This window comes from Dermacentor andersoni, chromosome 9, assembly GCF_023375885.2.
Source record: "Dermacentor andersoni chromosome 9, qqDerAnde1_hic_scaffold, whole genome shotgun sequence".
NCBI lineage: Eukaryota > Metazoa > Arthropoda > Arachnida > Ixodida > Ixodidae > Dermacentor > Dermacentor andersoni.
Genome location: NC_092822.1, coordinates 94,275,576 through 94,292,205, shown reverse-complemented (window position 1 = coordinate 94,292,205; position 16,630 = coordinate 94,275,576). Strand labels below are relative to the sequence as shown.

At 48.5% G+C, this 16,630-nt stretch overlaps 1 protein-coding gene across 1 annotated transcript in view; it reads left to right on the top strand.

The window, feature by feature from the left end:
• LOC126528383 (uncharacterized) overlaps positions 1-16,630 on the top strand; it is an 83,467-nt gene that overhangs the window by 54,401 nt on the left and 12,436 nt on the right. The window contains exons 2-3 of the mRNA XM_050176274.3: positions 1,268-1,388; positions 15,897-16,048. Coding sequence (XP_050032231.2) covers positions 1,268-1,388; positions 15,897-16,048 — 273 coding nt within the window. The remainder of the gene's footprint in view (positions 1-1,267; positions 1,389-15,896; positions 16,049-16,630) is intronic.

Sequence of the window (16,630 nt, the reverse complement as noted above, 5' to 3'; positions counted from 1 at the left end):
CTGTCATTGTCCGTCGCCCCTTCCTCTCATCCTCTGTTACATTTACGTGAACTTAACGAAATCACAACTAATTTTAGTGGCCGCCATCGTGAATTTGGGAAACCGAAACTAGGGCGCCATTTCGTCCCGTGACGTCATAATCACGTGGTTTCACCCCTGTCCGCCATATTTGACAGTTACGTAATCATTGGCACTCGAATTTGGCCGCCATGTTCGATTTCAGATTCCGAAACTATGCCGTCATCTTCGATTATGACGTCATAATCACGTTGTTTCACTTCCAGCCGCCATATTAGATTATGACGTCATCATTGGCACCCAAATTTGGTTGCCATCTTGGATTTTAGATTCCTAAACTATGCCGCCATCTTGGATTATCACGTCATAATCACGTGGATTCACTTGTATCCGCCATATTGGATTATGACGTCGTCATTGGCACGAGCATTTGGTCGCCATTTTGGATTATGACGTCACAGTCACGTGACGTCATCAATCCCCAGTTGGGTTGCTATTGATTTACTATGGGGGTCGCCACCTTGGATTTATAGGGGACGTCATCAATTGGCGACCATTTTGGATATATCAGTGACGTCACTGTTGAATCACCAATTCGATATGCGATGACGTCACCAATCAATCACCAATTGGGCTGCTATATCGATTTACTATGGGGGGCCGCCATCTTGAATTCATCGGACTGAAAATTTCACGCCGAAGGGAGGTGGTAGCAGACCCCAAGAAAGCGAGAAACGTGATGAGCAAGAGCTGACGCTATTAAACGAAGCGACACGCTACTGTCGCATTCATTAAGTGCGGCTCGTGCAAGCGAAACTGTTGTCTTGGAGCGCACGCTGCGAACGTCAGCTGCATTACGTGGACCCGACAAATCATTTGGGTCGAATCGACTTGTCGAGTCGAAATTCGGCCGCAGGATTCACGGTAAACTGTCGGGCCGAGGGAGGCATCGTGAGGTGGGCGGGGTCAGACCGACCTCGAAGCGGCGAGTCGAGTTGGTCGACCCGTTGGTGCGTGTCGTACGTGCTTCTGATGCGGCCCGCCCGCGTTGGGATCACGTAAATGAGGTTGTAGACGCAGCTGGTAGATTACCGTTCAAAAATAGTAAATGCAATTTTTTGTTTGTAGAATTGTTCATTCTGTAATTAGCACTACCAGGAAGGGAATCGTGCCAGAATGTATTCGGCTTGCTCGCCGGTCCCCCTGTGCGCATCTAAAAGTGGTGCCCTCTTTTGGTTCGTTGTTGCAGGTGGCGATCAAGACCATCAAGAAGTCCAAAATAGAGACGGAACAGGACTCTCTGCGGATCAGGAGGGAGATCCAGATCATGTCCTCCATACAGCACCCTTACATCATCCACATATACGAAGGTGAGCACGTAGGGGGAGTGTATTTCTTTTTCCCTTTTCTCTCCTTTTTCTTTTTGTGCGACAATGTCGCCTGTATTATTACGACCAGCGTGTAACGGGAGACAAAACACGCAAGAAGGCGAAGATGGGCGCCAAAGCCGCACCTGACTCGCCTGCGTCTCGCTGCGGAAGCCTAAATACCGTGGCTTTAAAAGGCAGTGCGGTATGTATAAAAAGGCGATTATATTTTTCGCAAACAAGTTATTTGCGGCAGCGGACGTCAGAAATTCTTTAGAACGACAGAAAGGTGAGCTAGTTAGTACGGATTCATTATGCAGAAAAAGAGTTGTCCACTTCTCTACTCTTGTGTCCTGCCTGCACGCCTCACCTCTTTTTTTTCTTTCATAAAGAAATTCTTAATTTTTTATTTATTAATTAACACTGCGATCTTTCTTTAAAGGGGGGGGGGGGGGAAGAAAACAACAAAATATACAGGCACGAACGAACAACAATAATCCGATATAACAATAATGACAGTGCAATACACCCTTGAACAACAGTATACGGACCACGGATTGCGAGATAAAGCTGATTATTTCCTCTGTCGGTTAATGGAACTTGAAATTGAGGACTGCAGTCCAAACTTGGCATTGCGAACTTTCCAGTGTGCTTGCCAACTTCAGTTTATGCATGGTAATTAGGAAGAAATTCAGCTTTTCCGGCGACTCTGTGGTCCGTATACTTTTGCTCGCGGGTGCACAATAAAAAAAATACAATATACAATAATTGAAATATAACGTGCGATACAATACAATGATCAGCGAGGGTCGAGTGATGCTTCTTTCAATGACAGTGCACCATGTGATACGACATCATTAGAAAGAGTATTGCAGTCAATAATAGTTCTAGGAAGAAAGGAGTGCTTATAACAATTAATCCGCGAAGTTAATCATCACACTGTGTCATTTACGAGTGGCGTAACCCCAAGGATGCGCAATATTTCCTGATGTGTTGACGTTGAAATGGCCATTCGCTAACTGGAAGAACGAATTGTGGCGATAACGACTAATGTACGCACGTTTAGGAACCAAAATTCAGTAATGTTCACGTAGTAACATTAGTGAACATTATATTGCGAAAGTGGATATCGAACAGTGCTCATATGCTGCCAATTCTGGGACTGTAACGCCAGTTTAGAGACATCCACCGCCGAATAAATGCAGCAAACTGCGGTGGCTTTCTCTGTATTGGGTATTTCACGGAGAGAGAGAGAGAGAGCTGTTTAATGAATCATGGAAAGGATTATCCTGGCGGCGTATGCCCATCGTGCTACCACATATAAGTATAATGAAATTATATGCACAGTGCACGTCAGATTCATAACATACACAGAGCATTCCACAACCAACTAATCAAATAGCAAGCAAGCAAACAAACTAACTAACTAACTAACTCATTGATACCAGTGTCTCTATGGAAGGCTAAAAGTGCCTTCGTTGCGCGTAGCCAGCAGTCCCTGGGCCAACTAAATGTCGTATCTCAAGGCATGACAGTGTTACATCAATATTCAGTATTTCGCGGAGGCGTTTTTAGTGCACTTCGGTCACAATACGACGCTGTGTACCAGTGTGTACTTCAATAGGGGTTGCCGTTGAGCTAGTTGGTACATGGTAAATGGTACTGAAACGATGCACATTAACGGTACAAAGAACAAAGTTTTCCTCGTCTCATACGTTTGCGCTGTTTTCGTTCTAAGTATACCCAGTGCCTCCGCAGTCGTATTTATGCAGAGCGGAGGTTGGCTATTTCACGCAACTCCCGTGAAAAAGCCGAGAGCAAGTGAAGGCTTAGCTCGCCGCATGACATTGCTTTGGAAAGGGGGGAATAAAAGTTCATTCACATCAACGTGATCGCCCTGAAAGGAAATCCAGATATGGGATCACTGGAACGGAACTTCGTAGTTGAAGGAAAAATTCGTTGAGTTCCAGCGTTCGGACCTGCACAATCGCTGTAGCAGCCGAACTATAGTTTGGAAGCCCGCAGCAAGCTGCACGAGGATAGACTGAACTTCTAGGAAAGTGCAGCGCTATTTAGGAAAATGGAGCGCTGTGATGACGAGAGACGAAGAAAGTACTACTAATGCCTCAACTTGAATCGCAGGATGCTGGAGTAACCCATTGGGTCAATAAGTCGTGCGGATGACCGCATACAGCTTCGTTTGGCTGACGGTATGTGATGGGGAAAAGTGACGGTCCGCCTAATTGTGGCGGGTGGCACTTATTCCCCTTGGATACCCTGCATTATGTCGAATGACTTCGTCCAATGCCTACGAGCTTTACCGCACCGCCCGAAACCTCTGCGGTCCTTGACTGACCACCGCTGTTATCTGCTACCCCGCATTCCATGACCCTCGCAACTTCTATTGTTCCTCTTAACCTCAACTAGAAGATCGGCTACCCCCGTTTGTACACTACGTGCAAACCGCCGTCATCCTCTCTCTTACGTCACATCCGTCACCATAAGTATTTCCGGAACCGAGTTCTCCTTTCGCCGTCGACGTCCCGGCGGAAGTTCTCACCCGCGTGCTCTTGTACAGGCACAACGGAAGGCCGCGTTATCGAGTCCAGCAGATCTGGTGCTTACCACGCGCGGCCGAGTATATACCCGCAAGACGGATGTGCAGCCTTTTCTTTCTTTCGCCACCTCCTCCTTGCCGAGTCGACACCGTGCACTCCGTAGAAGCAGCGTGTATATACACTGCGCCAGCGTCGTCTTGGCTCTCGTTAAGAAGAGTTATGTCCGTGGCACTCGTTGGGGCAAACGCAACCACTGGAAAGCGGCGTCGTTCATTCGTCGGCCGCGAGGACTTCTCGCGTGCGAGCCCTGTCGGGTTGCCACGTCCGCGTGCTCGTGAGCGCGTCCTTCGCGGTTGCCGCCATTACGGCATGCGGTGCTCGGCCGAGGCGCCGCTGCAATGCGTCCCGTAGCCTCTGCTGGCTGCGTTTCAACGGAGAGTTTTAGTAGCTCGTCGGGCCGACCTGCCGCGGGTGGTTGTTGCGTGGACTTGGACGCAGCAGCGGTGGCGGCGGGCCGCGCACAACGGGCGCGCGTTGACGTTTATGAAATTCGAGTTTAAAAGCGAGGGAATCGCTTGGCTCGCGTTGAAAGCGAGTCTTTTTGGAAAGTCTGAGGCGGGGGGAGGAAACCTTGGCGCGCTCGCTCGCAGCTGTCCTTTGCTACTGTTGCCAGTGCCAATTTGTGTAATTTACCTCCCGCCCCGGTGGCCCGGTGATTTTTATGCTTTCCGCTGCTGAACGCGACGTCGCGGATTGGATTCCCGACCGCGTCGGCATCATTTCGGTGGCGGCGAAATAAATTTTTGAAAAGAAACGAAAGGGACGCTCGGTTACTGAAATTTAGATGCGCGTTAATGAAGCACAGATGAAAAATTCATCCGAGGCTCTTGGCTGAAGCGTATCTCATAGCCAAGAAAGTTATATTTCTTTCTTCCTATATATATATATATATATATATATATATATATATATATATATATATATATATATATATATATATATATATATATATATATATATATGCCAGCTTCGGGACGTTGTAAACCCAACAATTCGGTTGAACGGCAGTACACCGCGAGTTTTCTGCTACGACTCTCTTTGATTAGTGAAGATAGGGGACTAGAGATTAAGTGATGACCGTTGCTGACCAAGCAAGAATTATGGCTAAGGGAAAGGGAAAGGAAGAAATATAATTTAAGAAAATGGGGCCAGATGGTAGCAGTAAGCACAGGTGGGTGTTCACTGTTAGGCGGTGACGATGATAAAAACTTTTCTTGAAAACCAAGAAGAGCTCGGGTTGGCAAAGCCGCTATCCGTGCACTCTTTCGACGACGGCTCGTTGCTCCTCGAGATCCGAGCTGTACAGGGCCGCCTACCATTCTTCCCAAGTTCGACGATTTGTTATGGCAACACTGCTGTTTTGCTGACAAGCCCAAGCCACATGGTATAAGTCTGCCTTCTGGCCACAGAAGTTGTACTGCGCATATAAGGACTCGGGCTTAACGGCGCCAAGCTTAGCTGGATTATTAATTAAACGACATAGTTTGTAGCCGATCGACGGAGGCGACGATCTCCCGATTTATTAACCTGCTTAGCGGGCCCCGGTAGTGCGTGCCTCTTAAAGTGCAAATGCTGTAATATTTCCGACCATGTTGTTGACGGAGCCTATAGTCAGCAAGGGAGGACGTAGAGGGGATGCTGGGGAAGAAAAGCTCTGGCCGAAGCGCGTGCACGCCCGTTTCCCTAAAAACCCTAGTGACCTGGCGCCAATATCAGTTGTGTTCCGTGCAGCTCGAGGCTTAGATTCACTCATAATATTCCAGTCTAGCGGCGTGATTCTGCCGCGCGTATAATTTCTATAAGCCGCCTGCGAATCTGCACTAATGTATTCCTTCGCGGAGTGCGTCGCGGCTAAGGCTAACGCCACTTCCTCCGTTGCCATGGTTTCCCCGTTACGAAGTGAAAGGCCGTCTACAACCTGCATTTGGTGCACCACTGGGATTGCCGATATCCCCATGGCAGGACCTGCAGCGTCCACAAAGAAAACGGCGAATAAGTGGTGTCTCAAACATGGCGGCTCTGACTTGTTTCCGGCTCTGCAGTTGCTTCCGGCGCGGACAGGCTGCAAAAGCATCGCCTTCGAGATCCGTTTCTGTTACTGCGAGGAAGCAGTCGTTGGGCGCTTGATTTGGACACCGCCTATTTGAGAAAGGAATTCTGACTTATTCTCAATAGAACTTGCTCTTGGGCTACTAGGTTCGTACCTAAGACAATTAACGAGACGGACCACGAGAAAACGGCGAGACGAATGCTACAGGATCAGCGTTCGTCCTTGTCGCAGTTTTCTCCATGTCCGTCGTGTTAGCGAGCGGTGTTGGATCTGGAGGACAATCCCAATTTCTGTCCCCCAGATTTTGGACCTTGCCGTTGGGTGCGGGAGTTGGCCGAGGTTGAGGAGGACTTTGGGATGAAAATTGGAGGTTTATTTACATTATTTACAGTGAGAGTGCAAAAAAATTAACTGTCGTAAAGTCATTACGGGTCGGCAGCAACTCGGACGCTGCGGCCCGTGGCAAGAAGCACGAAAGAGATGAATGAAGGTATGCTCTCTTGCTGCTCCCGGTCTCTGGCTTTTAACCCCTTCGGCGTCTCGAAGTCACGTCACGTTCGGCCAATCGGCGAGCCCGCTCAGGTGGCGTCATTTTCGGCCAATGGTAGGCGCCCGTGCGAATGTAAGTCACACCCGACGCAGAGGGTCGCTCCATTGTCTCCACCTGTCCGAGGGAGTACTTCTCTGCGGTATTGCCTTCCTGGTCTGCAACTGCCGTCACAAAGGCGGATGAGGGGGTTGCTGCCAGGGCTTCACGGTGCATTACAGCCGTCTTGTCTCGCGGCTTGCAAGTGCACGGCGGGGGCAGGTGGTTTGTTCTCGAGCGACCTTTCAGAGCCGCAAAGCAGCTTTGCTCGGGACCCACGTTACCTGGAACAGTACCAGGCTCCCGCTACACTTTCGGGAAGAGTCAAGCAGTGGGACAACAGCTCCACATGCGGCGCACGAGGTGGGGACGCCAACTTGTTTGGACGTGCCGCGCCTCGGGAACGTGGTAGATGTGCTTCTGCGCTCCTTAATTAGGTGTGACGCGATTCGATGTGGTCTGGTGAACTCGAAGTAGGCTCAGGAAAAGGTCCCGTATCTAACAGCGGTGACTGCTTTAAATTACTTCTTGCTCACTCACGTCGCAGTAGGTTACGTTGTTCAAAGAAAATGAGCAGCAGCGTCCTGTTTGGAGACTGTAGTGCCTCGGCTTTTGCACAAAACTTGTGGAAAAGTTGCTCTTTGGCAGAATGTGAAAGCAAACGCGAGTAACGCCGTTTTCCTATATTTTTGGCGTCTGGAAATGGGACGCTGCATCTGGAAGGTGCATGTTTTTCTTTCTATTTTAACGATACACTTTTTTATTTTTGTAATGAACGTGCCGGAAGCAGCACGCGTCTTTCGTTAACCTTGACGGCGTGTTCGCAGGCCGTGCAGTCTTTCTTATCGTTGCTTCCAAAAGACACTCTGACCGCGACGTCGCGTTAGCTCTGCTTGGGAACGAACGCATTAACAGCGGCGACAACGCGTACTCAGGTATGCCACGCCCAATTGTCGTCTACGTGCGGACGACTGCCTCGAGCGTCCATGCGTTGAATTATTCATCGAACCCCCCCCCCCCCCTGCATATGCGGCTCACGAAACGTTCTGATGTAGTTCGATCGCTCCGTGCGGTTTCGATGCACCATTCCTGTAACACGAGACGCCGAATTCGTCTTCTAAGGAAAAAATAAGTTGCCCCGTGATTCGTATATTTGAGCTCGCGATGCAACAGGCATAGTTTTTGCGTTGAAGTTTTTATTTCTCACTGGACGCTTTCGTGCATGGCGTGTGAGTGAAGTATACGGACGAAATTGTGAGATTACCTGGCTGCGCTTTAAGCAGCCACTTTCTATAGGCCTCTCTCGCTCAAGCTACGCGCCGGCTGCGTTAATGCATCACATCGCCTTCGCCGTCGGGAACATCGCGCCGAGTCGTTTGTGCCACGCTTGTGGACACTATGATATATATAACGAAACGCTTGATGTTACAATGCCCAACTTTCCACAGTTGTCGCTGAGCATATTCCAGCAGTTTCTTTTTTTTTTATATGCATGTGCATAACCCATCCTAGCGAAAATTCGGTCGCCGCGTCCGGGATTTGAACCCACGACCTCGGATTCGGCGGCGGATTGTCATGGCGGTTGAGCCACCGCGGTGCGCATTCCGCGCGCGCTCGTATCTGGTACCCGCTGGCGCATTTCTACAGCTTCCAGTGCATACAACTCTCGCGCTCACGTGATGTCTTATTCCTCTTATTCTGCGGCGCGCACCATCGCTTTCCGCAAGTATACCGGTGCAGTGTAACTTCAAGTAATTGTGCATACGTCCGTTTCTCGCTCGATTGTAACAGCGCTTCACAGCATACCCTCCTCCTAAATACGCGATGGTACCACGACCCTCTGCGGCAAACAAAGATGCAGCGGTGCGGGTATATACATTCCCTCACGTCGACGGTGCAACGCTTTCGATGTGGGCGTTTACGATGAACGCGCTCGGTGGTATCACGTGACGTCAATACATCCTCTGCACTGCGTGATCTCGCGGACGCCGCGTGGTTTCGCCCTGCCGTTTTCAGATAGTATGGATGATAAAAATGGTCCTATAAATGGTGCTCGGCGCGTAATTATTCGCCAGTGAGCCGCCCATTTCTTCTCAGTTCGAATAGCGTTTTTCGCCGCAGTCGATAAAGAAATGGAGGTACGAGTGGGGGAGGGCGGGGGTTATTTGCTTCGAATAAAAGCGGTCGTCGAACGCGCAGCTTGATGCGCACCTTGATCGACGCTCGTTGGCGAACAACCGCGCGCGGCACGCTGTCCACTCTGCGTATCGCAAAGATCATCAAAAGATACGCGAGCGGTCGCTGATATACGCGCGTGCAGCCGACGTCCAGCTGTGCGCGTTTTTTTTTTTTACGAGGAAGGGAGCTGCTGGGTGCACTTTCCTGGGCCGGGCGCGACATCGGCAGAAAAAAAGAAGTAACGAAAGTCATATTAATAACAACAGTAACGTCTTCGCGCTGCGTTGGTATGTATACTGCTTGGGGAAGTATAGTATAACTGCTGATATTGGCGGCTGACTAGCCGAACGACAGCATTTTTGGAAAGAACGAAAGTAAGGAAGAAAGAAAGGCGGGCGGGCGGCCAGAGGCGGTGTACACCGAGAGAGGCAAGGAAGCGAGAGATCGAGGTTTCTTTGGCCTCGTGCAACTCGGCTTGCTGCTTCACGATGAAAAATAAATGGCAGGGTTTAACTAGAGTACGTGGCTTCCACTTTGCTACCCTACGCCGGGCGAGGGGAGGAGACACGTCGGGGGAAATGGGAGAGAGAGAAAGACAGGCAATAGTTCTTCATTAAGCGCGCAGCGATAGCCACTGGCTCCAATAAAGTGCAGGTACTATAGACGTATAGTGACCACGTTTGCCGAAGAAAAAAAAGAAATAAGAAAAGAGAACACGCACGAGCAAATATTCGCAACAGGGTGAGGCTTGTGTCTACGGCAAAAAAAAAAAAAAAAAATCCGGATACGACTCAGCGCATCGTAATGGAACGGCAAGATGTTCACCCAGCAAGAACCGTACGGAACGTCCGCCTTTCAGAAACGCTGGGATTGGAAGCTGATGGGAACGTTAACTGGTCAGTGGTCGAGATAAGCGAGAGACCTTGAGTTACTGGTGAGGAAAACGCAGGGAAGAGACGGGGGTGGTGGGATCGTTACAGGCATAGGTAACTGTACAATGCAAGAATAGAGGTGTTAACAAATAGAAAGAACATAAAGTATATATATATATATATATATATATGTACGAACAAAATACCAGACTGCAATACTTCTAGTAAAGCGTAATTAACTAAAGCTAGCCATGGGTGCGCATTTCTTGTCGCCCCGTTCCAAAGGAGATGTTATTAGAGACCATCATCACCATTGGCTGCCCCCAACAACACGGCATTCCACAAAAGAGCAGCGTGAGTAAGGGCAAGATAAAACTCTCCTATGTGCATCTCTCCCTCTCCGCGGTGAAGAGCTCCCAACATGCGTTGCATGGGCAGCTGACCGCCTGATCCCTCTCCCTCGTCGAACTTTTCAGTCCTTGTCGCGTTCTTGCGCAACTCTTGGACCGGCAGAGAAAAACGGTGAACAAGGCCTCCTAGGACGGACCGCTTATTTGAAAGAGCCGAGGGTTTCGACAATAGGATAGAAAGTAGCACGCGCGATTTTTCTTTTTTCGCGCTTTGCTCTTTCTCCCGCGACAAGGGAGCGTTCGTTATTCTTGGCGTGAATACGTGATCCGTGTTGCGTAGTTTTCGTTTTTTCACCTAGGAGAGGAGCCTGCGTTTTCTCAAACCGAGGTGTGCGCGCGCGTGCCGGAGCGAAGGCGGCGGAAATTGTGCCAAATTTTACGCGAGAGCGCTTGAAGGGCAAGGACGCGCCCTGCCCGCGCCTTTGTTCCAGGCTCTTGAAACCCACTGAACCGCAGAAGCTTTGTGCACCATGTTAAGAAAGCTGAGTCGCTGTACAGCGTGGTCAACTGTTAGAGGGAACAGGCCAATGTTCGGCTCTTTGCTGGCGTTGTAACTGCGAGTGACGGCGAAGGCGCTTCGCTTGCAGGGCTGTAGAATGACTAGCGTCTTACTATATGTCTAACAGGGTGATCACACAAAGACGGTGGTGAACACCACAGAGGTCTCTCGCTTTTTTTTTTTTTTTACTATTGCGATAGCAATTATGGGAACACTCCAGACGAATTTTCGTCATCACCGTCACGTTGCGTGTAAAGTCCAAGTGCGTTAAGAACATATATCATTCGCCGTGTGCCGTGGGTGCGAGGGAAAGCGTGCCAGCGTGCTGGGTGCTGTCTTCTCGCGCTCACAATATTGAAAGTCACGCGATCGAGCGCGCGCTATGGGGCGGGGAGTGGGGTGGGGGGGGGGGGGGCAGGGCTGGTGAGTTGCGTCTCCTCTTTCTAGTCTAGCCATGGCGCAACTGAGCCGACCGCCTTACATCCTTGGAGGTAATCTGCATCTGCGGCAGGCGCATAGACTGGGCGAGCGGGGATGGCTGGTGGCTTAGTGTGCGCTGGCCCTTTTGCGCGCCTAGTCACGAAGTCGCGTGCCTGAAGTTTCGGAGGCGCGTTGAAGCGAGCTAGAGGCAGCACGAAGCGTGTGTTTGCTGTAGCCCTCTGCCGGCACTCTTCATCGCGCCGGCATTGTGACATATCTAGTGTTCGCGGTCATCGAGTGACATCTGTTCATGCTTCTCTGTGCACGACTGACACTATGCTTCTTAATTTAATCACTAAGCGAATGTTTACTGGAATTTACGACCTTTGGTTCGTGTAGTTGTCTAATATATACATAGTTTGCTGCCGCTATCAAATATCATATAGCTTTTCACCTTTCGGGCTAAGCGGCGACTTTTTATCAAGGAGCGTTGTGATGGTTCAGCGTCGTCTCTGTGTGTTCGCGCTCTTAGATATATGGCAATGCAATACTCACAAGTCCCAGCAATCCACTCGTGTGCTAGCGCCGCACAACCTCAATTTGTATGCAGCAAGGTCGGGCGGTTGTACACTTGCCAGAGCGAAACATTCGCGCGTGTTCTGGGCACACCTGTTCCCTTTAACAGTGGGCCGCACTGTATGCCTTCCTAGCTTTCGTCTATGTAGCACGTCTATGCACCCGAAAAGCTGTCTGTGAGCCTATACATTAGTTGCGGAGCGGCAGCTCTTAGTTTGATTCCGGATTTATTCTACATTTTTTATATCCCCGGAATGGAATTAGCATGGAATGAGGACACCGGTTGTGCGGATCAAATGGGAATCAAATAAAAGCTAGAAATTCGGCAGTGGACTTCGAATGGAATGCACGCCTATAATCTTGGAGCGCTAAATGTGATAATAAGCGAGACCACACAAAACCACAAAACCGGCATATTTGTCATTTAGGCTAAACAAGACTTGGCCAATATATTTTCCTACCGCTTCTTTCGGTATCCACCCTTAAGTGACTGCTTATTCTGCCGCAGAAATTGAAAACACGGTATTTTGCGTGCCCAATGTGTACATTTCCGAATAACCGTAACCCTTTCTGCGTTATAAGACTAAAGTAGGTTTAAGGAGAGCAACTTATAGTTATCAACATTGTTTGGTTTAGCAAGAGGAGACGCGACCTACGACACAATGATAGAGGCGAAGAACGACTTCGCAAATGGTTGCACCTTGCGGGAGTCCACTGTAATTTGGAACGCGCGCCACGTTTTTCGCATACTGCTGAGTATGCAGAACGCGCGATATCAGGAGTTGACATGTCCTGGAAAGAAAATGTTGCCCATTAATATATATGCCAGGTGATGTGAAGTATATACATCGCCCTAGCAAAACATATTACTGCTTTTCGCGTTTATCTTAATGATCAAAGTGACAGAATAATCTAGCTAGACGCATGCCCAACGTTGTAAGATTATTGTTGCGATAACAGTTATATGGACGCTCCAGGCGCATTATTGCCGTCGCCGTTGCCGTGATGTTCCGCATAAAGCTCAAAGTCGATAACATCGTCCCCGCGCGCCGTATGCTGCATGTGTGAGTGGATGCGTGCGAGGGTGAGCCGACGATGGCGGCTGAATCTCGCGCGCGCAAGGGTGGAAAAAAAGCGGAGACGAAGCGTGCCGTCTTCCGTCGCGGGCGAGGCACCTGGTGGAGGGGATGGGGGGGGGTGAGGGGGCGTTCTACTCCGGTGGCTACCACTTATGGCGTGGCCGCGCGGGCCCATCTTGAAAGCGATCTGCGATGGGGACAGAGTCTAGGCGCACCGAGGGCCGATAGCCCCATGTGCGCTGTGTTCCCGTCGCTTATTTCTCGGTGAAGCGAGGCAGCACGAAGGCCAGTTTTTTTAGCCCCCTTCACCCTTCCCCCGTGCAGGGTAGCCAACCGGAACTGCCTCTGGTTAACCTCCCTGCCTTTCTATGCATCCATTTCTCTCAATTCGCTCGCTGCTGCTGCCGCGCTTCTTCGCTCCAGCGTTCTGACAGCGAGTATCCGTGGTCATCGAGTGAGATGTGTTCATCTTTTCTTCTGCGCGCGTGATACCACGCTTGTTAATTTAGTTAGTCAGCGAATGTTCACAAGTTTATACGACCGATAAACGAGTTTGCTCTACTCGTATGAAAATAGTTTCAGAAGAACTACAGGCTTTTCGGAATGGTGCATTATTTAGAAGGAAGCCGTGCACGAAGGTCAATTCGCTCGCGGCTGCTGTCGTGCTCCTTCGCTCCAACGTTTTGACAGCGAGTTTCCGTGGTCATCGAGTGAGATGTGTTCATGTTTTCTACTGCGCGCGTGACACCGTGCTTGTTAATTTAGTTAGTAAGCAAATGTTTACAAGTTTACACGACCGATAAATTCGCTTTACTCGTATGAAAATAGTTTCAGAAGAATTACAGGTTTTTCGGAATGGCGCATCATTTATAAGGCAAGCTGTGCTTGTATTACAGCGTGCGATGTGGTCGTGAACCGTCTAACAGCTGTGCAGCTAAGGTAAAGCAAACTTCAGGGGTAACGGGCGGGCAGCTGTAGGCTGTTACTTTAAAGATAGGTTTGCCATGATGCCAGAAATTAGCATTATGTTTGGCGATGTACTAAATTGAAGGAAACCCGCATAAGCATGGCGAACCGTATTATCACTTCTGAAGGCATCAATCATTACGATTATGAAGAAACCTAGAGAATGGCATAACCTTTAATGCTGTCTTTCTTAGCTTTTCTTTTCAAATATGAGCAAGGGTAGGGCTTCGAAAGAGGGTACCGCATGACAGGCTATCACCACAAATTGACATGTTTGGGAGATATTTTGACCGCAAGAACTGAGCATATTTTACAATCACGTGACATATGTATGGTTTCTAACCCGCGCAGCTAAAATATGTTTGTTGATGCTATCAGAGATGTAAATGAACAAAATTTACGTAATAATCTTTTATGTATTTTTTTTTGGCTGGTCCTGTTTCACGTGTAATCGTATTGGATACTCATTTCCTATTGGCGTTTATGAAATGAGGTCCCTTACAGGTGTAAGGACTGCGTTGACCAGGCATGTACTCGGCCAAACGAATGTCCGCGCATTGCTTTCTTTAAGTGCTCATGATCACTTTCAGAGCGCACAGACAGATTTTTACCGAAGCCAAAATTGACAAAAGGCCTCTTCTTAAGAGGAAGCTTTAGCGCGGGTGCTCCTATTTAAATACATCTAAAAGGAGAATTCGTTTTTCTCGGCAACCACTGCACCAAATTTGATGAAGTTTCTTGCATTCAAAAGACAAACTTACAACGTAGTCACTGTTGGTTACGAATTATTAATTTAGGTCGTCAATTCTTTATTAATAATTTTCAGAAAACGAAACTATCAAGTTGACAACTTTGTAACTCAGCAATGAAAAATTATATCACAATTATGTGAATTGCATATAATAGTACGTCTAAAGCGGACAAAATTGATATGTTACACTTGAACTTAAAGAAAGTTTGTAATATGGAAATACAGCTTTTGCAGAACCCTTGTGCACATCGTAAGGAATTCACGTAACATAAAAATTGACATATTTAATTTGTCCGCTTTGACTGATCTAATGGACGCCGTTTACAGAACCGCGATAGCTGTTTTTGATGCAGAGCTATTAATTTGTAAACTTCGTGCTTCTACATTTTTTCGAACTTTCTAATTTAAAAAAATTCTTTCAACAAAATTAAGGCCCTTAATGGAAATTCCTCTTTCCGCAGTCACTATAATTTAACTTGCTCTCTCAAATTCAACAAATTTCATTAAAATCGTTCAAGGGGCTATCTCAAAAGAGCGTCCCTGCGTTTTACATGTATTTGAATAGGCCACGTCGGAGTTAGGCCCGAGCTAAAAATTCCTTTTAAAGCAGCAGACATTAGGGAGATTACAGGCAGCAACGCGCTGCAGAGATAACAGGCCGCAAATCATATTTCTTTTACGAGAAAGTTCGACGTAACATTGTAACGCTTCTACGACATAAAAAAATATGTTCTTAATTAATATAAGCAGACAAGCGCAATTAATGTACAATTATAGAGGAACCATTTGCTTTACTGGAATTGGAGGAATGGAACAGATCAGCTCAGCCACTCTAGGAGTGGGAATGGCGCACCTCTCACCGTTCCGAGGAGTGAAATGGAGTGGTATTAACGGGGACTGCCACTCTCCCATAAAGAGTGGAAATGGAATGGAGGGTCTCACTCCACAACTCTGGCCTATACTGGGCAATAACATTGGACACCAATACGATTTCCGTCCACAAAGCGGCTCTCTACCTGCCCTTTGTGCATATATACGAACTCCTAAACTTAGTTTCCGAGAGGCGCCGATATTGAGGAGCTCGCCTCCTCCGTGACGTCAAGCAAAGAGCGAACGTCATTCACTCACGCACCTGTGTAAATTAACTTCCAGTTCGACAGCGGTGTGTTTGACACTGTATCTTAGGTTCCCACTGACTGTAGTTCCCTAAAGGAGCGCTCGTTAAAGCTGGCTTCACCGCAATATTAGTTCCATTAAGGAGAAGCCTGCTTTACTCGTTTCTTTCGGAGCTTTAGAAAGGCTCAAGTTGAGTGTCGCTAGAGATAACTTAATAAGCGAGCACGCGTCAGTTGGTTTCCAGCGTGGGTCATTCCGGTTCTTCGATTGGACCGTTACCCGTTTGTCCTTATTCTGTGTCCCGTCTCGACGCTGTCGCTTCGGCATCGCTTCGTTGTCTCGCAGCCAGTTTGAGCTCGTGCTTTGTTTCTTCCCATCTCTTCCCGGCAGTATTCGAGAACAAGGACAAGATCGTGCTGGTGATGCAGTACGCCAGCGGCGGCGAGCTGTACGACTATGTCAGCGAACGCAAAGAGCTCACCTCCGAGGAGGCGCGCCGAATATTCCGCCAGGTGGCGTCTGCAGTCTACTACTGCCACAAGGTAATGCATTGTTTTTTTTTACTAGGATGCATGCGCAGCTCATAATCGCAATTAGCTGCACGTTTATGTCCATTCAAGTTTAAAGGCTTCTTCCAGCGATCTCCAGTTAACCCATTCCTGCGCTAGCTGACGCCATCCCAAGCCTGCAGATGTCTCTAATCTTTTAGCTCCACCTTAATGCTTTGCCGTACTCGACTGCGTTTCCCATCTTTGCAACCCATTCTGTTACGCTGATAGGGGCCGTCGGTTAGCTTACGCATCACATGGCCCGCACAACTTTACTCGTTCAGTAGCAGGTGCCGTTAGACACCAAAGCCCTGTTTCAAGGTCACTTAGAGCTTTGACAGCAGCGTGTGAAATACACTTACCGAATCTAGACCAACGAAGCAATCATAACTGGTTGATTGAGCATGCCTGTCCTACTTGAGTATTTCTTTCCCCGTTTTCTGTAGTGCTTGGTTTCTTACTCTTCTTGGAACTGCACCTTACGTGTCCTGCATCTTGAGCGGTAATAAAATACTCCTTGGTTTGCGCGTAATCCTGTGTGCACGTCAGATCGAGTTTGCTATAATTGTTAAGGGG